Source organism: Chrysochloris asiatica, unplaced genomic scaffold, assembly GCF_000296735.1.
Source record: "Chrysochloris asiatica unplaced genomic scaffold, ChrAsi1.0 scaffold00078, whole genome shotgun sequence".
Lineage (NCBI taxonomy): Eukaryota > Metazoa > Chordata > Mammalia > Afrosoricida > Chrysochloridae > Chrysochloris > Chrysochloris asiatica.
Genome location: NW_006408596.1, coordinates 1,680,533 through 1,704,938, shown reverse-complemented (window position 1 = coordinate 1,704,938; position 24,406 = coordinate 1,680,533). Strand labels below are relative to the sequence as shown.

Sequence of the window (24,406 nt, the reverse complement as noted above, 5' to 3'; positions counted from 1 at the left end):
GTGGCATCAGGATTGGAGGAAGACTCATTAACAACCTGCAATATGCAGATGATACAACCTTGCTTGCTGAAAGTGAAGAGGACTTGAAACATTTACTTAAGATCAAAGAGCACAGCCTTTGGTATGGATTGCATCTCAATGTCAAGTAAATAAAAATCCTCACCACTGGACCAATAAACAACATTCTTATCAACGGAGAAAAGATTGAAGTTGTCAAGGACGGACTTCATTGTTCTTGGATCAACTATCAAAATTCGCGGAAACAGCAGTCAAGAGATCAGATGATGCATTGCATTAGGCAAATCTGCTGCACAAGACATTTTTAAAGTGTTGAAGAGCAAAGACGTCAGCTTGAGGACTAAGGTGCGCCTGATCCAAGCCATGGTATTTTCAATAACCTCATACGGTTGCAAAAGCTGGACAGTGAATAAGGAAGACTGTATAAGAATTGTTGCCTTTGAGTTGTGGTGTTGGAGGAGAATACTAAAAGTGCCATGGGCTGTTAAAAGAACCAACAGATCTGTTTTGGAAGAAGTGCAGCCAGAGTGCTCCTTAGAGGCCAAGATGTTCAAACTTCATCTCTCATACTTCGGACATATTGTCAAGAGGGAACAGTTGCTGGAGCAGGATATCATGCTTGGTAAGATGGAGGGTCAGAGAAAAAGAGGAAGACCCAATGAGATGGATTGGCCAGGTGGCAGCATCAATGGACTCAAGTATGGCACCAGTAGTGAGGTTGGCCCAGGATCAGACATTGTTTTGTTCTGCTGTGCATAAGGTCGCTGCTACGAGTCAGTTCCAACTCCATGGCATCTAACAACAATAACATACAAAGAAACCAACATTTGAAAAGAAAACAAGCATTCCATGTAGACCAGACTCACCAATGGGAAAAGGTAACACAGTTTTTCACCCTACCAAAGACACAGAAGGTTTCAAAAGTTGACCTTCTAGTGATAGAAAGGCATGGGATTTGCACCACACTTCAGAAACCTCAGTCTTCCTGCTTCGAGATAACACCCAAGTGACTGGATCAGTAGGGCACATATTTGCAGTTACGGCAGTGTACGTCAAACAAAAAGGAAAAAATCTTTAAAAAGTCTCACTAGTTTGTAAGAGTGGAATATCTAAAGAAATAAATTTTAGCCAACCATATATCATTAAGTTCGCATTACTTGTGACTCACATTTTGAAACATCTTGCTTTCTTGCTTCAGTCTGGCTTCTTTCTCATCTGAGAGCTTATAAGCATTCTCAAATGCGTCTTCCACATCCTGAAGTCTACATTTTAGCCGAATGATGGTGTTATCTTTTTCTTTATTACTCGTTCTCATTTCCTCAATCCGCTCCTGTAAAATTTTCGAGGCATTGCTGGCTGCACTGAAGCGTTCTTTTAAATCATTCTACAAAATAAAAACAAGAGCAGTAAGTTCTTTTCAATGGAGGGAAAATTATGAGGATGGTGCAGGACTGGGCAGTGTTTTGTTCTATTGGGCACAGGGTTGCTGTGAGTCAGAAACAACTAGATGGCACCTCACAACAACACAGAAAATAATGTCTGAGGCACTATGATTCAAGGAGTCACAGAAGATAGCAGTTGCTCAACAGTTAATATTTAGTAGAAAACAAATTGATCATCATATTCTTTCACTTAGTTTGAAAATAAAGCAAAGTTTAAAAATGCATCTGGTAACAAACTAATCTTTACAGTGAGGATCATTCCCACCTCCTCTGCACAAAGGGTAGACAAGGATGGGTAACCTAGACACTGGCTACCCAAAATGCAGGGGCTACAAAGGCAAGAAGTGACTGGCTTACAGGCTTTCAAGAAGGAACCTAGATCCAGAGGGCGTGGAGCAAGGTACACTCTCCACTGAGTACTAGCCAATCAGTCTAGGCGGGGTTGGTGAAAGGAAATGCGGATAGGTCTCTTGTGCTACATTAGTGAATAATTGTTATCAGGACTGATTGTGAGGGTTGGAAATGTAAAGGTAGACGTTTTGTAGCAATGAGGGGAGTGATTAACTTTTCAGTCTAGGAGCGGAGGTCCCTGGGACCATCAACGGAGAAGAGTCGAGAGCGGGACCCTACCCAGAGAAGCAGTGATGCCTGAGATGGAGGCAGAGACAATGATGTGGAGAGATGGAGCAACTGGGGACTTTAGATCCAGAGAGGGAGAAGGGCTGTGTGCTGAAGACCGGAGACCAGGCTTGTAGTATATACCCTTTGGTTGGTTGATGATACATGGAGGGGATTGTAACCATGGCAATGAAATGATATACAATAGGATGAATGTAAAACTAATGTTCTCACTTTACTAAAAAGAACTGGTCAATGTTTAACAATTTCAAGAAGTCTCTGTGAAGGATATCATGTTTGACAGAGTGCCAGTACAAAAGAGGAAGATCTTCCGCAAGACAGACTGACACAGTGCCTGCAACAATTAGCTCAGACATAACAACTGTGAGGCTGGTGCTGTACCAAGCAGTGTTTCATTCTGTTATGCACAGGGACACAACGAGTGGGAACAGATTTGGTGGCACCTGGAAACAGGTGCTCATAATCACCCAGAGTATTAGTTATCTATACTATATAATGCGGTCCCTGGACAAACAGTTAAGGTCTCAACTGGTAACCAAAACGTTGGTGCTTCAAGTCTACCCAAAAGAGAGGCCTGGGAATCTGCGAAATCAGCTACTGGTAACTCTTAGAGGCAGCGCATTTCTACATGTCCACACATGGGGTTCTGTCAGTCTGAATCCATTTGATGGATTTTTTTTTTTTTTAAGCTGCATAACAAATCACTCCAAAACTTAGTGACTTAGAAGAAGAAAGAAGAGGAAAAAGAGTAATCTGACACAATGTGATGATCTTGACCTATGCCTATGGATGTAGTAGCTCAAAAGAGGAAAGAATAAATCTTTACAGCGAGGATCATTCTCACCCCCTCTGTACACAGGGTAGACAGGGATGGGCAACTTGGACACTGGCTACCCAAAATGGGGGTCTACAAAGGCAAGAAATGACTAATTTACAAGCTTTCAAGAGGAAGCCTAGTTCCAGAGGGGGCCGGGGAAGGTAGACTCTCCACTGAGTGGTTTCCAATCTGTCTGGAAGGGGCTGATGAAAGGAGATGGAGAGATGATTCTCATGGTACAATAGTGAATAATTACCATCAGGACTGACTGTGAGGATGGGAGTAAAGGTAAAGGTAGTAAAGGTAAAGGTAGATGTTTTATAACAAAACCAAGGGAGTGGTTGACTTTGCAGTCCAGGAGCGGAGGTCCCTGGGACCATCAAGGGAGAAGAGCAGAGAGTGGGAACCTATCCAGAGAAGCAGTGATGCCAGAGATGGAGGCAGAGACGATGACGTGGAGAGATGGAGCAGCTGGGGACTCTAGACCCAGAGAGGGAGAGGAGCTGTGTACTGATGACCCAGGAACGGCTTGCGGGGTGTAACCTTTGGTTGGTTGATGATTTGTGGAGGGGACTGTGTTCATGGCAATGAAATGAAATATGATAGGATGAATGTAAACCTAATGTTCTCCCATGTAAAGTAACACATAATTCACAATAAAAACTTAAAAAAAAAAATGCATCTGATAACATTGATATTCATTCAACAACTAAATCTTGAACGAATACCCTCTGGTGCCAGACACTAGGAAGCTGCATAGTCCTTGACTTCATGAACTTTACAGTTTAGGAGGGGATAAGAGTAACTGAGGAGTCCTGGTGTGGCACAGTAGGATAAAGAACAGGACCACAAGGTCAGTTTGAACCACAAGGTTGGTGGGTCAAACTGACCAGTTGCTCCTGGGAAACCCTAACTGGGTTGCTATTGGTTGGAACCAACTCAACGGTACTTACCAACGAGAATAACTGACAAGGCAGCAAAAACAGGAAAACAATTGATAGTATGAAACAGGCACTTTTACCCAAACATTGGTCATAAGGTATGTGTAGAAGAATATAACTTGGTAACACATTAAAACGGTGGTTTATTCAAACATTTATCCACTCCTAGCTATATGATGGGAGTCCTGGTGTGGTGCTATGGGGTAATGAGCTGGACTGCAAAGTTGCTTGGAACCACAAGCTCACCAGCTGCTCCTCGGAAACCCTATGCAGGGTCGCTTTGGGTTGGAAGCAACTTGACAGCACTTAAAACAACAAGCTATATGTTAAGGAGCTCTGATAGCACAGTGGTTTCAAGTTGGGCTGCTAACTTCAAGGTCAGCAGTTTGATGTTACCTTGTTTTTAAGTGCCGCGAGTCAGTTACAGATTCACAGCAACCCTGTATAGGGTTTCTAAAGAGAAGCTGGTGGGTTTGAACTGCTGACCTTGTAGTTCACAGTCTCAATGCTGATCCTACAGCGCAACACCAAGTGTTCTCTGTATACGAAGTCCCCAACAATTGAAGGCATAGGTCCACACAAAATCTAAACATACAAAGACATTCTCAGTAGCATTACTGTTTTGTTTCATTTTTATTGTGAACTGAGTGATAGTTTACATGGGAGAACATCGGCTTTACACCACGGTTTCAGGATTACAATCTCCTCCATGCATCATCATTCAACAGTATTTGTTTCCGTTCCCTCTGGTTTTGTTTTGTTTGTTTTGGTTTTTTGGGAGGGAATGTACACAAAAACACTCAAGTTATATAAAATAATTTAAACAACCAAAGTGTACATTCTGCAAGCCTCCTGGCTACCAGCTCTCAGTCCCTCTCTTTTCATGAGTCTGGAGTCCTCAGCTGCTTCCTCTCTCCATGTCCCCATCTCTGGTTAGGCTCCTGTACTCTGCTTGTGCGCTTCTCCCTTGATGGTCCTAGGGTCCTCTGTTTCTGGACTGTAAGATTAACGGCTCCCCTGTTTTTGTTACAAAACTTCTACCTTTACAATTGTGACAAGCGCAATTTGTCATGATAACAATTACTCATTATTGAATCATAAGAATCTTGTTCCCATCTCTTTTCACCAAACCTGTCTAGATAAGATGAAAACTATTCAGTGGGGACTTTATCTTCCCTCACACACTCTGAAACTAAACTCCCAATTGAAACTTCATGCCTTTATCGCCCCATTATTTTAGGTAGCCAGTAGCATAACTCTTAATGACTGACAAGTGTCAACAATTCAAATGCCCATGAGCAGGTCCACCAATACAATGGAATAATTATTATTTGGCCATACAGAGGAATGAAATGTTGATAATGCTACACAGCATGGATGAACCTGAAAATATGCTGAGTGGAAGAAGCCAGACACAAAGAGGCAAACATGGTATAATTCCATTTATAAGAAATATTCAGAAGAGGCCAGTCGAGAGAGAGATTAGAGGTTGCCAGAGGCTGGGGAAGAGGAATGGAGATTGACTGCTAACAGGTATGGGGTTACTTCTGGGGGTGATGCAAACATTCTGAAATTACATAGTCATGATGGCTACACAACACTGAATATACTGGAAAACCACTGTATTGTATACTTTCAAGATGTGAATTTTATGGTATGCAAATTATATCTCAATTGAATTAAAGAGTCAAACTATGCCATATGATGCCAACAACACTCAAAATATAAACTTACTTAGCAATAAAACATTCTAAAGAAGACACACATACCAATGTTAACAGCAAACTATGTGTGTCTAAAATGCACTTCACGAAAGGCTTTTTAACATGAAGTCATTAGAACACCGATGCAGGAGTACTTACTGCTTCTATTTCCAGTAGGTTATTCTGATTTTCAAGTGTTCTCACACAACTGGTAGCTTCATTGAGAGCACTGTCTAATTGGCCACATCTAAAAATCAGAAATCCAAAATAAACAATGTTAGGATGATTCTCCAATACAGAACATATAAGAAATTCTCCAGTGTCCACGAAGATTTAGAATGACATTTTATAAAAATCACCCCAATCAGCTAATAGTATAGAATTCAAAGGAAGTAACAGGAGTTCTGGTGTGGCACTGTGGAATAGAGCACCAGAGAGCAAGGTAGGTTTGAACCACAAGGTCAGAGGTTCAAACTCATTAGCCCCTCCTTGGAAAGCCTACACAGGCTCGCTGTAAGTTGGAATTGACTCAACGGCACTTAACAGCAACAGGCTTCAAAACAATCACATAAGATCACTAACAGAGACTAAGCGAAAAAACAGAATATGCATGGCAGCCTGACCTTAAGCTACGAAAAATAATATAAATATGTATATATATTTATATACACATATGAGGGGACTTCAAAAATTTGTGGAAAAATGGAATTAAAAGATAATGGAATTTATCCATGAATGCTTTAAAGCCTCCTCATACACATACATATATACACACACAGAGTATGTATATATCCTCATATATGCACAAAGATCTTTAAGAAAGATGCAAAGCATTAACTGAGATTTGATACAGGAGGATGAAGTATACTAGAAGCTGGAGTATAATCATGTATTACTTCAAAGTTAGCCTGAATGGGCAATTCTTATAATGAAAAACTTTGTACGGTCAGTTACTGTAGAACCTCAAAATAACAAAATAACTAAAAACCCACTCTGCATTAATGCATCTTAGGGATTAATTCTGATGAAATGAAATACTAATTGCTCTTGAAAGATCCCTTAAATAGTCAGGTCTAAGAGTTGTAACTGTGTCGCCTTCTTTTCACCCATATGGTATGCCAGAGGCCATGTCCCCAAGTCGCAAGTCACTGTATGAAAAGACACAACCAGCTGATCTCACAGCTGGCCTGCCACTTATGTGCCTTTGGCCCCATTACAGCACCAGTGGAATCCCCTACTATGAAAATTTAAGTTGAAAAAACAAAGACAAGTGTATCTGCTGATGGTGTAACACTGGCTTCTGTCTCAGGTCGTCATTTCTCCAGTTCTAAATAACTGCTACATTTCATGCTGTTCGTGCTATGCTCAATGACACCTACCTGTAAACCACATCAAATCCGTCTGGGAAAGGAAAAAAAAAAACAATCACGTATCGTGATTGGTTTGCATGACATTGTTAAATTTACTCTAACACCCTACACCATGCTACCACACGGCCATCATTTTTACCACCTAACTTTCAATGTGCTCCACCCACATTCTGTCCCTACAGAGCTCTAGCAGGTTGGAGATATAAAAAAGATTATGTTTGCTCTTGTTTACTGGATGACTTCTTTGGGCCAGTGTTTCACTCAGTCTTGTTCGCCTTCTGTCTTTAACCTTACCGTCAATAGAGTCCACTGTCGGCTTATCTCATACTTCTGGTTTCCCACTCAAAGTGCTTGTGTCATCTTTGCCTTCTTAAAAGATACAACTGACTTCCCCTAGCCTGCTATCTCCCACTCCCTTATTGTCCTAAAAATCCTAAACCTGACTTTTTTCCTGGCTCTTCAAATTATGTTTCACAACCAATGCACCTCCATGGAAAAGCAAAACAGAAGCTGTGGGAACAAGACAGCTCTGCTAAAGACCATAGCAACCAAATGCTATTTAGCAAAAGGTGAATTTCTTCATACTTCTGAGGGTTACAAAGTAGTAGACCAGATGATTGCCACTCCATGCTAACTTCTTTTAAAGGAAGTTTGTCTTCTGTTTGTTTTGTTTTGGCCTGCAACCATGAAGACGTGTAGCAGTTTTCAATCTGCTGACGCGCCAATGAACAGCAAGAGTAAGATGCAAGTACTTGGCTACTATTACCAGTCAAAGCATCAAGTATGTCAGTGGTTCTCTCTAAAGGAGGGGTAAAGCAATCAATCACTAACATGAGACCTTGGCTACTGAGTGGGACAACTGCCAACTGCCTGCACAGGTCCAAGAAGCCTGGCTCAGAACATGGGCTATTTCTAATGCTGTGTTGTGTCTAGGTATAAAAACAGGCTGATACTGTCTGCTGTAAGACATCAATCACAGGCCAATCAAGGAGAACCTATAGCTCTACAGTTACGTGACATTACACAAAATATGTTCAACTCTTTCAGTATTTTGCCATAGGAAACAAATGGCGATATGTCAGTTACTTTAAAAAATAACTACTTACGCAAACAAACATCTGTGTTCAAATGCTCAAATCCAAAGAATAATTTTCAAAGTGTCTTATCATCATAGTATACTATACTTCTCAGGTAAAAGCAAATCCAAGTTGGAGAAACATCAACTGTAAGTTCCATTTTAACTCATACCTGTCTACAAGAATTTGATTGGTTTTCTTCCACTCTTCAACTGCAGAAATCTCTTTCGCCTCCAGCTTCTGTTTCAAACCACTTATTTCTAATTCATAATATGCGCGAAGATCCGCTATGTGTCGAGCATGCTTTTCTTTCAGGTTCTGCCTAATCCTGTCAGGGAAAGGAAAACCATTTGAGGAAAGCATGCCCTGCCTCTCTATCCCAAAAGAGCAAACCAAGAACATATCACTCTCAAAGGCAAAAATACAGCTGTGCCCACCTACAGAAAACCTAATAGATTACTACACAGAAAGATGAAAATAATGATTTTTTTTTTTAAAAAAAAGACATTTTTAAACATTCTTTAAAGTGCTATGTTACTTTTTTCAATTTAAGATTTTAAACATTACTGCAAATGAATATGAATTCTCTTCACTCAAACAGACTTAACAGAAAATCTATAAACATTACAAACTATTCACTGAAATACATACTTAGACAATATCACAGGATCGTCCAAGGAAGTCAATGAAATGCATTCTGGGACACTGTTGGCTGTACCTGGAAGCTGGGACTGACTGACTGAGGCTGAAGTTACCATGACAGTGTTTTCTTCATCTACAGTGTTGACCGAGATGTCATTGCTAGTGACAGTATACAATGAAGGAAACGTGGAACTGGTCCTACTTTCATTTTGGAATGCATGGCTTTTCCAAGAGTCCACCGGGGAAGTCTTCATGTTTGAAGGGTACTTTGGGAATCCAGATAACTGAGAAGCAATATTACTTGCTTGAGAAAATGAGTCTATGTCAGAGTGACTAGATACACTAGGTTCAAGAACAGAGTCTGGTGAAAATGAAACTCGGTCATCGAGGATGTTCACAAAGCCATGAGGTTGAGTCCCTGAAATCTGCTGCTTTGGCTTCATGTGTAATGTGGGATCAAGAGTCAGTACCTAGAAATAAGACAGACAACAGTTAGGTTTCTCCCTTTTACTTGGGACTGGTTGTGTTTATTTTTAAGCAAGTAGGCTTTAGATCTCCAAGGAGAAAAAAAGCTTAAGATAACGGTTAGGATCATGAATCTCGCATTGTCATTCAGCAGCAGGCTGCCAACTTTACCTCAGGTAGATGGTTTGGAGTGGAAGCAGAGGTGAGATTCCGCTCAGGTAACTGCTTGTTTTCCCTTTGTTTTTTATGATAAATATCCTTCAGTGATGGTAGCTTCATCTCATTACTAGTATTAGACTTAAAGATACGAAACAAAATTATTATATAAATGGTATTACCAACTGTGAAAAAAATTAATGCCACCAAGATTAGCATTATAAAAAGAGTGTGGAGGTTTATAATATTAGCCAGTAAGTCGCCATCAATTTGCGTAGCCCCTAACAACTGGACTGCAATGTCAGTTTGAACCACAAGTTCAACAGTTCAAACTCACTGGCTGCTCCTCAGAAACCCTATACAGGATCGCTATGAGTTGGCACCAACTCGATGGCACTTAACAACAAATAAAACATAGACTGGAGTTGTGTTGTGGTGCTGTAGCATAAACAGTAGACCACAAGGTCCATTTGAATCACGAGGTACATGGAAACCCTATATAGGGCATGAATTGGAACCATCTCTACAGCATTTAACAACAACAATAACTAGAAGTCCTAATGGGCCTCACTGTAGGATAAGTACTAGACTGCTAACTTCAAGGTTGATGGTTCAAACCCAGCAGCCACTCCCTGGAAACCCTACACAGGGTCACTATGAGTCAGAACTGACTCAACAGCACTTAACAACAATGACTATTATGTGGATATTCTGCAGCTATATTACTAAGTATTTTTGAAGCAAAAAATCTTTGGTAGTCCCCCCCACTCAAAATAAGAAAAAAAGGTTTTGGAATGAATGACTGAGCAGGATGAGAAGCACTATGGGATTGAAGACCCTCATCCGTGTATTTATATTCCTGGATTTGTGAAAGAGTTGACACACCCAAGTGTTAAGAAAGAAGTTCCTCAGTGAAAACAAGGCCCTAACTAAATTAGTGCAGTCCTGGGGTGGCGCTGTGGGTTAATGCGCTGGACTGCAAAGTCGGTTTGAACCACAATGTTGGCAGTTCAAGCTCATCAGCGGCTCCTTGGAAATTGTATGCAGGGCTGCTGTGAGTCAGAACTGATTGTATGGTACCGAACAACAACAATAATTTAATTAGTAAAATAAGAAGATAAGACTCTACTGAATTTACAGAACTTGAAATGGGTGCTTTCCTAGGCTTAATTTCCAGATGAGATTTATTATAGAATGTGACCAGAGAAACTAATTAGCCCTGGACTGGAAATTTAAACTACGGACATTCTCTCAAGCAAGATTTAAATTCAACCTGAGACACTGAGAGAAAACATTCACCACACAGTTTTAAATTTACAAATTTTAATGTCCCATTTACAGACCCTACATAGGATGATGAGCACCAAAAATTACTATTTTTTTAACAAACCCTATCATTAACTTGGAGTCCTGGTGTAGCGCTGTGGGTTAATGCACCAGACTGCAAAGCCATTTGAACTTCAAGGTCGGCAGTTCAAGTTCACCAGCTGCTCCTCGGAAACCCTACACAGGGTCACTATTGGAATTGACTCACCGCACTTAACAACAACACCATTAACTTGTGAATAGGACAACTGTGTTGTGTGTGTATGTGCATTAAAAACACTCATTTGTTAAATATAAATACATAAAAATGACCATAATTTCTGTATTCCTGTTTTAGAATTTTACTTTTAATATGCTAAGTGTCACAAGTCCCTTTACAAGCCTTGAAGCTTATGCCAAGGAGCAGAACTCTGGCCATGGCCTACAGCCTGAGGAATCCAGGCCTCCTTGCCTGCTGCCCTGGGTGAACAATTGGAATTTTTCTATTTTCCTACCACTTCCATGATGCCCTCTTCTTTTCAGAATTCAACATCTTTGAAGTGAAGGTACACATCTTGTAATCAACAGTATCTTAAAATCACACGAGAACAAACAGCGGTGGGGACACACCTGTCATTCTGTCTGCTTAAGGGCAAATCAGTGCCACTGGAACTGGCCAAATGGGGGCCAGCAGCCTGAAAGGAAAGCCTAGAGACTACATTATTAGTCCTAAGAATCCAAAATTTAAGAAAATGGTAGACCTGACACATTGAGCAACGGTCCCCATCTAGGAGTCAAAAGTAGGCTTGTTCTATACCACCACAAGGCCAGTTTAGAGCAAAGCACCAAGACGTTTTATTCTTGAGTGGATTTTTTTTTTTAAAGAACCACCAAATCACCAATGCTTGTAGTGGTACAAAGGAAGGCTGGATGTGGAAAAAAACGAAACCAATAACAAGCTAAAGAGAGAAATGTGAGCCTGGGTACTTGACGAAGTTTTCACCATTTCACTTGTTTACCTTTTTAAGTATGTGTAAGAGTTTATAATAACATCCATGCTGAAGTCTAAAAGTTTTCTAAACCATAAAAAGAAGCACCGTCTCAGTCTAACCACTAAGGATTTACTCTCCTGGTAGAATGTAAACCAGGAAGTCTTAAAAATTGCTAACATCTTGTTGTTGTCAGGTGCCATCCAGTCAGTTCTGACTCACAGCGACCAAGCATTAAGCACACCAAAATGAAACCCTGCCTGGTCCTGCACCATCCTCACAATGGTTGTTACACTTAAGACCATGGTTGCTGCCACTGTGCCAATCCATCTCAGTGGGGGTCTTTCTCTTTTCCGCTGATCCTCCACTTTGCCAAGAATGATGTCCTTCTCCAGACACTGGTATCTCCTGGTAACACGTTGTAAGTATGAGAGACAAAGCCTCATCATCTTGGCTTCTAAGCAGCATTCTGGCTGTACATCTTCCAACAAAGATTTGTTTGTTCTTCAAGCAGTCCACAGTACTTTCTCCAACACCAAAACTCAAATGCATTAATTCTTCAACAATCTTCCTAATTCGCTATCCAACTTTCACATGCATATTGGCGGTGGCTGTGTGCCGTGGAGTTGGTTCCAACTCATAGCAACCCTGTATAGGCTTTCCAAAGCTATAAATCTTTACAGGAGCAGGAAGCCTCATCATTCTCCCAGGGAATGACTAGTAGTTTCAAACTGCTGACCCTCAGATTAGCAGCCCAATTCATAACCACTACACTGTATCAGAGCTCCCTGGTATGCACATGCATGTTGTTGTTGTTGTTATGTGCCGTGGAGTCGGTTCCGACTCATAGCGAACCTATACAGGGTTTCTGAGGCTGTAAATCTTTACAGGAGAAGAACGCCTCATCTTTCTCCCATGGAACACCTGGTAGTTTTGAACTGCTGACCCTGAGGTTCGCAGCCCGATTCATAACCACTATGCTACCAGAGCTCCTTACACGCATATTAGGCTATTGAAAATACCATGGCTTGGGCCAGGCATGTTAGTCCTCAAAATCAACAACATACAGTATTGATTTACTGATGTTCATAACCAAGTTACCAAATCTGTGAGTCTTGTACTTAGTTACATAGCCTAGAAAACTTTCTAGTCTAGCCACAATCTCACTTTCACATCTCTCTTGGTTATTTTAATCGTGTGCCTCTGTTGTAGGTTGAATTGCATCCCCGTGTGGTGTTGTGGAATAGCACACTGGACAGAAAGGTCAGTTTGAAGTGCAAGGTTGGCAGTTCAAACTCACCAGCCGTGCTTCAGAAACCCTACACAGGGTCACTATGAGTTGAAATTGACTCAACGGCACTTAACAAACAAATAAAAATAAATAAACTGAAGTCCTAATCCCCATACATGTGAATGTAACCTCCTTTGGAAACTGGATTAAGTTTTTATTGTGAATTATGTATTAGTTTACATGGGTGAACATTATCTTTACAATCATCCTCTCATATTTTGTTTCATTGTAATGATCACAATCACCTGCATGCATCATCAAACAACCAAAGGGTACACCCCATATGCCTGCTCCCTGACTGCCAGCCCACAGCCCCTCTCCCTCCCTGTGTGCAAAGTCCCCAGCCATTCCTTCTGTCCACATCATCGTCTCTGTGTCCACCCCTAGTGTCACTGCCTCCCCAGACAGGGTCTTGCACTTCCCTTTTCTCCCTTGATGATTCCAGGGATCTCCACTCCTGGACTGCAAAACTCCTCTTGTTACCAAACATTTACATTCACCTTTCCACTACTCACTGTCAGACCTGACAGCAATCGTTCCCTATTGAACCACGGAGTCCTTTCCCCCTCACTTTTTGTCAACCCCATCCAGACAGGTTGGAAACAATTCAGTGGAGAGCCTACCTTTCCCTGTACCCTGTGGTGCTATCTTCCCTATTGAAAGCTTGTAAGCCAGTCACTTCTTGCCTTTGTAGTCCCCCCATTTTGGGTAGCCAATGTCTAAGTTCCCCATCCCTGTTGACCCTGTGTACCAAAAGGATGGGAATGATCCTCAAAGTAGAGATTTGTCCACTCCTTTGTCATACTGCATCCACAAGCATAGGTCAAGTTCATCCACTTGTAGTGGGTTACTCTTTTTGGTTCCTTTTCTTTCTTGCTCCAGTCATGTTTTCATCATCCAGCCATTGATGCCAGGTCAAATGGGTACTATCTGCAAGTGTGGGTGTTCTTGTGTTCTTGTGCATCTCCCCTCATTTCATATCAGCTGGATGCTTCACACTCCATTCTACTCCTCTGGGGCCATATTCCTGCCCCTGGACCAGGAGTCCCTAGGTCTCGTCATACTGCTGGTTAACCAGGTCTCAATGCAGGTTAACAGGAGTCTATTGAATGTGGTCGGACTCAGTTCACAACTTCATTGCTGTTTTTCCCCCAACCTCCCCTTATCGGTGACCAATGTGGTCAGCAGCAAGATCACATGCCTGCTAGAGTATTCCAATTGAGTTTCAGTCTTGGAATGGGGTTTGCCTTGAGAGGACCTGACCATTTGCCTTGATGGCTCCCTAGGGAACAACATGCTAGTTCTTGTAGTAGTCAATTGGAATGCTGTTATTGTTTTTTTATTTTTCCTGCTGGTTTTTCTTTTAAGAAGTATCTTCTGTTCTTCTAGCTACTCCAGACTGGTCTGCTTGTCCTTTCAAGTGGAAAAGTTCCACCTCAATAGATTCTGGATGGGGATCAGGATTCCACCTATGTTCTTATGCATTGCAAAGGCTCTACAGGGAGCCTCCTTCACTAGGCAAGCTCTAGACCCATTTTAGGTATTCCAATCAGTTACAGGCTGAAGACAGACTTACAAGCTTTCTCTGGTTACATTCCTCTCTCTCCCCTTAAAGTATCTATTTTAAAATAGTAGGCAAGGGAAACCAAGATTCAAAAGAAAGCCAAGCATCTTAACATCATTTCCCCACGTTTACCCATTTACACCATGCCTCAGTTTTTGTATCTACGAGCCCTGTTGTTCCACGGTTGTGCTTACATTGTTATTTACCTCTGTCCTATTTAGCCCATGTAAACCTGCCTAGCTGTTCTCCCATCTGCTTTGCTTTTCCTTTCCCCGTCCCCTTGTAGTGTCTGGCCCCCTACCACCCAAAGTATTCTGTCTATTCCCTACCCTGTGTTCCACCTTTGACTCCCTCACCTCACCTCACCCCATACACCCCAGTAACCAACAAAAATTAATTTAAAATGTTTAAATAAAAGATAAAAAAATTAAATAATTTTTTTCTTCCCCCTTTTAGTGTGGGTACTTTTTCTTAATCTTTTACAATAATGGTCCTATGCTATATTTCTCCTTTTGTGACTGATTTCACTCAGCATAATGTCCTTAAGGTTCATCCATGTTATGTGGTGGCTTGCTGCTTCCTTGTTATTCTTCAGGGTTGTATAATATTCCATTGTGTATATGTACCAGTTTGTTTATCCATTCTTCCATTGATGGGCACTTAGGCTGTCTCCTTTTTTTTGCTATTGTAAATAGTGCTGCTATGAACATTGGTGTGCATATATATATCTGCTCGTGTTATGGATTGTATTTCAAGTAGAGGAAATGCTAGATCATAAGGTATCTCTATTTTCAGCCTTCTGAGGAAGCGTCATATTGTTTTCCAGAGTGGTTGGACCATTTTGCAATCCCACCAGCAATGTAGGAGCGTCCCAGTCTCTCCACATCCTCGCCAACATTTATTGTCCTCTACTTTTTTGATCTTTGCTATTATTGCCGGTGTGAGATGATATCTCATTGCATCTCTCTGATGGCTAGTGATCGTGAACATTTCTTCATATGTTTGTTTGTTAGCTGCCCAGATCTCCTCCTTGGTGAAGTGTCTATTCATGTCTTGTGTCCATTTTTTAATTAGGTTATTTGTCATTTTCTTGTAGAGGTATTGTAGGTACCTATATATTTTGGAAATTAGTCCCTTGTCTGATGTATCGTTGCAAAAGATTTTTTCCCATTCTGTGGGATCCCTTTTTACTCTTGATGAAGTCTTTTGATGCACATATGTTTTTAATTTTCAGTGTGTCCCATTGATCTATTTTGTCACTTTTGTGGAAACTGGATCTTACCAATGTAACCAAAATAAGCTGAGATCATGCTGGAGTAGTGTGAACCCTAATATCTTTATAAAAAGAGAGTAAAATATGGGCGTAGAGACAGATGCAGAGGGAAGATAGGCATGTGAAGATGAGGAAGAGACCAAGGATTACAGATAACCACCTGAAGCTGGATAAAACCAGGAAGGATTCTTCCCTAGACCCTTCAAAGAGAGTGGGACTGCCAGAACAGTGCAATAGTCCCTGTCTGTTAACCGGTGTGTGATACTGTTTCCACACTGTATCACTAGGAGACTACCACTGGCCTTCTAGCCAGTCGGACTAATCACATTACCTGACCACAATACAGAATATACATCAACGTACATATCTGGACTCGCTTTGTTTCTTTGCTCTAAAAGGAACTAAATATTTTACACTTGTCCATTAATAAAGCCGTGGGGCACATAAGAGGATGGGAAACCAATGTCAGGACTAGGAAAAGCAGAAGCAGTGAAGAGCTGACACCTGACTATATGAAGTAGTAAGCACAAAACCGTCTCATTCAATTTTTGCAAAACACAAAGAAGGTGTTTCCAGTTCCATTTTTAAATAACTTTCCTAAAAAAATGACATAACTAACAAATGACAAGAGACAGAGTGTGAAACAGGGTCACACAGAAACCCAGGCAGAGTATATGTCAATGAAATGACATGTCTGTGGGATCTGCCAAAATTATGAAAGACCTCTGGGCTTCTCTTGAACTTAAATACCTCCCCACCCAAACACCAACACATTCTTACATACAATGGGGCTTCAAAGAGTCTGTGGAAAAATGGAATTGAAAGATAATGGAATTTTTCACCTCTTATGAGCTGAAAAATACCAAATGCATACTGTGATGGAGAAGCTAGCTAGAATTGTAAAAACACAAGTACACATACACATCACTTGTTTCTAATCACCTGGCTTGACGAGAGCTCCGTGCAGGAGGATGGTACAGAGGTCTTCTCTAAGGCCTCAGGCAGGGAATGGTACATGTCCTTCTCCTCCAGCTTCCAGTAAGTCAGTCCTAATGTGCACAAACATGCAGAGGACAAGAGTGGGAAGAGAGAACAAAAAAGCTTTCTAGATTTATTTACCTCAATAAAATTAAAGCTGCAAAATAGCTCAGTTATGGCTGTCTGGTTCCAGCAAGTTAAATCAAGATAGAAAATACCTCTTATAAATGCCTTCCCATTTAAGAGCCCCAACTTCAGGATGCAAATATTCAAAACAAATATTATTGAAAGTCAAGATATAGCAGTGGAATGTAAAGTAGACATTAGATTTTTTTTTTTAATTTATTTATGAATAGTACAGACTGAAAAGGAGTCCTGCTGCGCCGCTGTAGGATAAGCACTGGACTGCTAACCACAAGGTTGGCAGTTCAAATGCACCAGCCATTCCCTGGAAACTCTATACTGGGGTGCTATGATTTAGAACCAACTCGACCACACTTAACACCAATAATGACACAGACTGAAACAAAGTCCCAACATACAGATTAAACAATTCAATTATTCACTGAGCGTCTACTATGCCGGCTGGGGAGGGAGGGATATAAAGAGTACATCAATTCTGGAGTTGTTACTATTAAGCGCCATGAGTCAGTTCCGACTCACGGGTACAGCACATTAGAAGTGGTAAGTACTAGACTCCCCCACCCCCACTTGCCTGTCCGTTTGTCCTAATGCAGTGGCTGCTGTGATGCTGGAAGCTAGGCCACCAGTATTTGAAATACTAGCCTGGGACACCCATGATGGACAGATTTCAGCTGAGCTTCCAGAGTAAAACAGACTAGGAAGAAAAAGAGGCAACAACTTCTGGATGTTTAGCCGCTGAAAACCTTATGAATAGCAGTGGAATACTGTCAGCACCAGAATATTAAATACTGAAACAAGATGAAGATCATCAGAATATTGTCAGATATAGTATGGGAAGATGAGCCCCTCAGGTTGGAAGGCACTCAAAATACGATTGAAGAAGAGCTGCCTCCTCATGGTAGACATGATGATGGGGAACTCAAAATGAGGAGAAACAGCTATAAACATCCATTAATAATCTGAACATGGAGTATATGATGTATGAATCTAAGAAACTGGGAAGTTGTCAAAAAATGAAATGGAACACATAAAGGTTGATATCCTAGGCTGAAACTGACTGGTATTGCCCATTTTTAATTATGTGGTTTACTATGCCAGGAATAACAAATTGAAAAGGAATGGTGTTGTATTCATCATCAAAAAGAACATTTGAAGATCTATCATGAAGGATAATGCTGTCTGTGATATGGTAATATCCATATGCCTAGCAGAAGACCAGTTAATACAACTACTATTCAAACTTACGCACTAAAGCCAATGATGATGAAATTGAAGAATTCTACCAACTTCTTCTGAAATTGGTCAAACGTCATCAATATGTACTGAATAAAGGTAGAAGTTTTCTAACAAAAGGAGGGGAGTGGTTGATCTTGCAGTCAGGAGGGGGAGGACCTCTGGGGCCATCAAGGGAGAAGAGTGGAGTGCAGGACCCTATCCAGAGAAACAGCAATGCCAGAGATGATAATGTGGAGAGATGGAGCGGGGCTGGGGACTCTGGACTCAGGGAGAGAGGGGCTGTGTGCTGGCAACCAGGGGGCAGGCTTGCAGGGTATACCCTTTGTTTGTTTGAATGGCTATATATTCCTGAGTGCTTCGGTGTACATTAAAAAAAAAAAAAAAGCAGAGGGAATGGAAGCAAATGCTGTTGAATGATGATGCATGGAGGGGATTGTAATCACTGCAATGAAATGAAATATGATAGGATGAACGTAAAGTTAATGTTCTCCCATATAAACTATCACTCAATTCACAATAAAAACTTTAAAAAAAGATGTATTGTTGGAAACAAAGAGGAAAAATTAGTAGTTGGAAAATATGCCCTTGGTGATAGAAATGATGCTGGAGATTCCATGATACATTTAATAAGACCAATGACTCCTTCATTGCAAATATCTTTTTTTTTTTTTTTTTAATTAAATGTTTTTATTTTGCATTGAGTGAAAGTTTACAGGGCACATCATCAGCTTCACATTCAACCATTCATATAGCTTGTTTCATTACATTGATTATTATCCCCTCCATATATCATCAGTTTACAGTGTTTCTCTCTATCCTCTTTAGCTTTTTTTTTTTTGGATGGGGGGGGCAAATATCTTTTTAAACAACATAAAGGATGACTGTACACATGGACCTCACCAAATGGAATAAAAGAAATCAAACTGTCTACATCTGTGGGAAGAGATGGTGGAAAAATTCCGTATCATCAGTCAAAACAAGGCCAGGGCCAGACTGTGGCTTCCAGCAGAGGAGTTCCAGAGACTGACTTCTCGGACAAAGTGTCCCTTTGACTAATGTGTCAAGAAGACCGCAGGGCCAAGGAGAAGCAGGGAGGCTTATCTGAAATATGAGTGCAATCCAGGTGACAGAGAGGATGGTGGCTCTAGGAAGGTAGGAACAGTGGAGGTGGTGAGACATGACTGGGTACTGAAAACAGATAGAAAACATCCTGAAGAGGTGGATAGGGGCTGTTTACAGAACGAAAGAAAAAGTCAATGTGTAAAACTATTAAGACTGGGATATACCCTCAGTGGCCTGTTGACACAGAACGCCTCCCAAACCCAGACCCACTGTCATTGAGTGGGTCTCCAAACAACCTGTAGGATTTCCAAGGCTGCTATCTTTCTCCCTCAAAGTGGATAGCAGGTTTGAACTACCAACCTTCTGGTTAGCAACGAGCACTTTAGCAACTACATGCACCAGCACTCCTTCAATGCTCCCCAGAGCTTCTGAATGCGGGATTTCCTTTTGTAGTGACTGAAAGTGTTCATATTGGGGTTTTTTTTCAATAGTTCCAAAAGTACGTCTTCCTTCTACTTTCACAGAACTTGTAACACAAAGTTCCGTCTAGGAAGTTACCTCTGTCAGAACAATGTACAACACATTCACAGACACATGGTTAGCATCGGACACTGAGAAATCAAACGAGAAAAACCAGCTGGTGGGGGGGAGAAAAACTCAAAAAAAAAAAAAGTACTATACCTGTTCCTGATTCAGATATCCAGGAATTTGGACTTTCATCTGGCTTATTGAGGTAAAAAGCAGGAGAATGTGTAGCAGCGGTGAAACCAGGCTACAAGAAAGAAAAATATTAACTGAGAACTAAAAATCATGAGGCACAAATTGCTGTCCTAAAGAAATAGGGCCAGTGATCAAACCCAGGTGAGGAGACACTTTCAGAGGATGCAGGGAGAACTAGGCATGGCTTGCTCCAGGGATGCACAAGTACAAAAGGATCAAACAGACAGCGAAGGATTTTCATTCCTTGTGTGGTTTATCAAGAAACCCTGGTAGGACCGTGGTTAAGTGCTCAGCTTCTAACTGCTAGGTCAGTAAGTCAAACCCACCACCTGCTTGCTCTGGGAGGAAAATGTGGCAATCTGCTCCCTAAAGATTACAGTCTTGGAAACCCTATGGGACAGTTCTCCTCTGTCCTATAGAGTACTTCTGAGTTATAATTGACTTGAATGGGAGTGATTTATGAAAGTTTCTTTGGGTTCCCTGTAGAATTGGAAGAAGAAAAGTGGGAAGAGATCTATTTAATTTAAGAACTCAAGTTTATATTTACCAATTATTCCCAAAACTAGTTTGAGGTACCTTGAGCAGTTACTTATTATAAAGAGAATTAGTTTGAGGTACCTTGAGTAGTTACTTATTATAAAGAGAATTAGTTTGAGGTACCTTGAGTAGTTATTTATTATAGAGAATTAGTTTGAGGTACCTTGAGTAGTTACTTATTATAAAGAGAATTAGTTTGAGGTACCTTGAGTAGTTACTTATTATAAAAAAAATGTAAATATCATTGACATACAACTAACTACATATTATCAATATGTACAATACATCTATAGTAAATTACATTAACTGAGGAAAGCACATTAATACAAAGTTTAACCAGTAGTCTGCTTTTTTTATATACAAATAATTGGTTACTATCCTGGTATAAAGGAGCTCTGGTAGCGTAGTGATTACGAACTGGGCTGCTAACCTCAAGGTCAGCAGTTCGAAACTACCAGCCATTCCACAGGAGTAAGATGAGGCTTTCTGCTCCTGTAAAGATTTACAACCTCAGAAACCTGTGCAGGGTCACTATGAGTTGGAACTGACTCCACAGTACTTAACATTAACATCCTGGTGCAGCACTTTAGGATAAGCAATGGATTGCTAATCGCAAAATCGGTGATTCAAACCCACCAAATGCCCCTGGGAAACACTATGTTGTTGTTGTTAAGTGCCATCGAGTCGATTCCAACCCATAGCGACCCAGTATAAGGTTTCCAAGGAGCAGCTGGTGAGCTTGAACCACTGATCTTGCAGTTTAAACGACTTTGCAGTCTGATGCATTAGCCCACAGCGCCACACCAGGAAACACTATGTTGTTGTTGTTGCTAAGTTCCATCGAGTCGGTTCCAACCCATAGCAACCCTGAACAGGGTTTCCAAGGCTGTAAATCTTTGCGGGAATAGAAAGCCTTAGCTTTCTCCCATGGAGCAGCTGGAAGTTTCTAACTGCTGACTTTACGGTTCGCAGCCTGATTTGTAACCACTATGTTACCAGAGTTCCCTAGGAAATATTATACAAGGGCACTCTTCAGAACCAACTTAAAGGCACTAACAACAACAAAAGTCCCAGAAAAAGCACAAAGTGATAGCTTATCATCAAGTCTAACAACAATGGTCTGAGTGAATATCTCTCTTCACAATACCTCTGGCATTACCATGAAGAAATCTTTGTTTCCAAACATGGATATTAGAAAAGGTTATTTCTAGCAGAAATTTTCCCATCACTTCCATCATCATCAAACTATTCTTTCCTGTTCAAGGTATTTAAGTTGACTGCACTTATTGAATTGGTTAGGACTAGAGGATTCCTCAGGACTATTTCCATGACATACTCTCTAAATCTTGAGCCAAAACTAGTCCTTGAGAGGTTACCTTTTAATTCAATAACAGATTGGCTCACAAAATAATGGATACCACCCATTAGTACTGTTCCTTTAAAAACTCATCTCTAGGTGACGAACTGGTCAATAATTACTTTAAAACAAAGACAAGAACATAAGAGGACAGGAAAACTAGATTAATGGCAACTGGGTAACCAAAATGGAAAAACCGAGGATGTTCTCAGACTGAAGAATATAACTAATGTCACTGAACAATTTGTGTGAAAATGGTTGTAATGAGAACCTAAACTGCTGTGTAAGCCTCCACCAAAAACATAATACAGCGGAGAACAAATAAGATGGTGGATCGGGTAGCAGTGCAGTGAGGAGCTCTGTCAGCAACAACACAGAATACTAGACCAAGCAGGCTCACAGGACCATCCCATAACTCTAAGCAGCCATCTTGGGCAAAAGAGAGTGGGGGACGGATCAGAGCAGTCATGGATGCCTGACAGAACCATGGAGATAAATGTGTGGACACTTTTTTTTTCTTTTTCATCTGTTCATTGGTCCCTGCTGTCTGCGCACCTCCATTCTAGTGACTAGAGGGGGAGCCTGAGGGAGTGGACACCCCATCTCCACCCCCAGAGGGTTCCTACTAATATGCATGTGCACCAATCTCCTAAAAATTAAAGGGACAGTTTCCACTTAAAACCAAACAGCAGCGCAAAACAGCCACAGCCGTCCCTGAACTGTTTATCACTAGGTAAAAAGCCTGAACGGGGATTGTGGAGTGGGACAGGCAGACTATAGAGGCAATCAGAAAGCATAAAAAAATATCTAAACGTATACCCATGTAAGTATTAAGGCCACAGCCAACTACTGAATATGCCCAAAAAACAGAAGCAGATGACCATATCAGCACATGTTCAGAAACGAGATAAAGTGACTGAGACAAATGAACCGGAGGCAGACCTACATTCCATAGTGGAAGGAGGGCAGGCTTTGGAAATGCCTGAGAAGGAATTCAGAAAAATGATTATAAAATGTATCAAGACACTTCACAATGGAGTTGAGAAAAATAAGGAAGAAGTCAGGAAAGTGCTACAGGAACAATCAAATAAGATAGATACAGCATTGGAAACAATTCAAAATCTACAGAAAGAGGTCCAAACAATTAATAATAGAATATCAGAAATGGACAATACACTGAAAGGGCAAAGGAGTAGAACTGAAGAGAACTAGTGAGCTGGAAGATAAATCTCTCAATACTACTAAGAAAAATAAGCAGAAAAAAGGATTAAAAAAATCTGAAGATGGTCTAAGATTCATGTTGGACAACATGAGGAGGAATAACTTAAGAATTATTGGCATTCCAAAACAGGAAGAATCACACAAGTCCACAGAAGAGACAGTTGAAGCGCTTCTGGAAGAAAATTTCCCTAATATCCTGAAAAGTGAAAAGATAAGCATTCAAAAAGCTCACGAACCTCAGGAAGGATGGGCCCTAAAAGAAAATCACCAAGAAATATCATAATCAAGATCTCTAAAATCAAACATAAGGGAAGAATAATGAAAGCAGCTAGGGAAAAGAGAAGTGTAACATGCAAAGGCAAGCAAATCAGATTAAGCTCGGATTTCTCAACAGAAACCACGCAGGCAAGAAGGCAATGGTGAGACATATAAAAAACCCTGAAAGAAAAAACTGCCAACCAAGAATCCCCTACTCAGCAAAGCTGTCAAATAAATATGACAGTGTAATCAAAACATTCCAGGATAAACAGAAGCTAAGGGATTTTTCCAAAGCCAACCCTGCAACGAAAAACATCCTAAAGGGAGATCTGTGGACTGAGAACCAACAAGAACAGACAACAACCAGAGACTGACGTACACGGCAGCATCACCCTAAACTCAATTGACAAATGGAAGAATCAAGAACAGAATAAAATTGTAAGAACAGAGGATCTGGGAGGTCAGTTTATGATAAAAACAATTACAATGTGAAAGAAGGTAAACACAGAGGAACAGAGATCTAGGTAGTGGTTAGGTCAGGTAGATTACAGGATAAAATAGACTGTCTTAAATAGAGGGAAAAGTTAATGGAACATAAGGTAACCATAGCTGTGAGGTTGGGGTGGTGGGTTTAGTTCAGGTGTTGGTGAGGGCAAGACAAAAAGGGTGAGGAGGTGGAAGAACAAGGTAGACTGGGAAACAATGAGACAGGTTTGCATGGCCTAAGTGGGACAGAGGTAAATAGTGATGTAAGCTCAACCTTGGAACAACAGGGCTCTGGGATACAGGGATCTAGGTATAGCTTGAAGAGGGTAAATAATACTAATGCTTGACTGTCATATGAATATTTATTTCCCTTGCCTACTATTGTAAAATAAGACACTTAAGGGGGCTAGAAAGGAATGTTAGGAAACATGATTACAGAAAACTTGTAAGCCCATTTTTAGCCTATAACTGACTGGAATACCTAAATGGGGTTCTAGAACTTGTCCAGTGAAATAGACCTCTTGTGGAGCCTTTGCAGAGTATAGGACCTTAGGTGGAATCTTGAGTCCCATCCAGAACCTTCTGAGGTGGGACATTCCCACTAGCAAGGACAAGCAGACTGGAACAGCTACAGTGACAGAAGACACATCTTCAAAGAAAGATCATCAGGAAAAAACCAAAACAAAAATGTCAGTATGACTGGCTACTACAAGAAT

General features: G+C 40.9%; 1 protein-coding gene across 1 annotated transcript in view; it reads right to left on the bottom strand.

Moving 5' to 3' along the window:
* The window catches only part of MPHOSPH9 (M-phase phosphoprotein 9), a 75,878-nt gene that overhangs the window by 28,192 nt on the left and 23,280 nt on the right, over positions 1-24,406 (bottom strand). The window contains exons 6-12 of the mRNA XM_006865374.1: positions 19,793-19,883; positions 16,634-16,740; positions 9,285-9,410; positions 8,658-9,118; positions 8,179-8,334; positions 5,720-5,807; positions 1,187-1,402 (exon numbers count right to left, since the gene is read on the bottom strand). Coding sequence (XP_006865436.1) covers positions 1,187-1,402; positions 5,720-5,807; positions 8,179-8,334; positions 8,658-9,118; positions 9,285-9,410; positions 16,634-16,740; positions 19,793-19,883 — 1,245 coding nt within the window. The remainder of the gene's footprint in view (positions 1-1,186; positions 1,403-5,719; positions 5,808-8,178; positions 8,335-8,657; positions 9,119-9,284; positions 9,411-16,633; positions 16,741-19,792; positions 19,884-24,406) is intronic.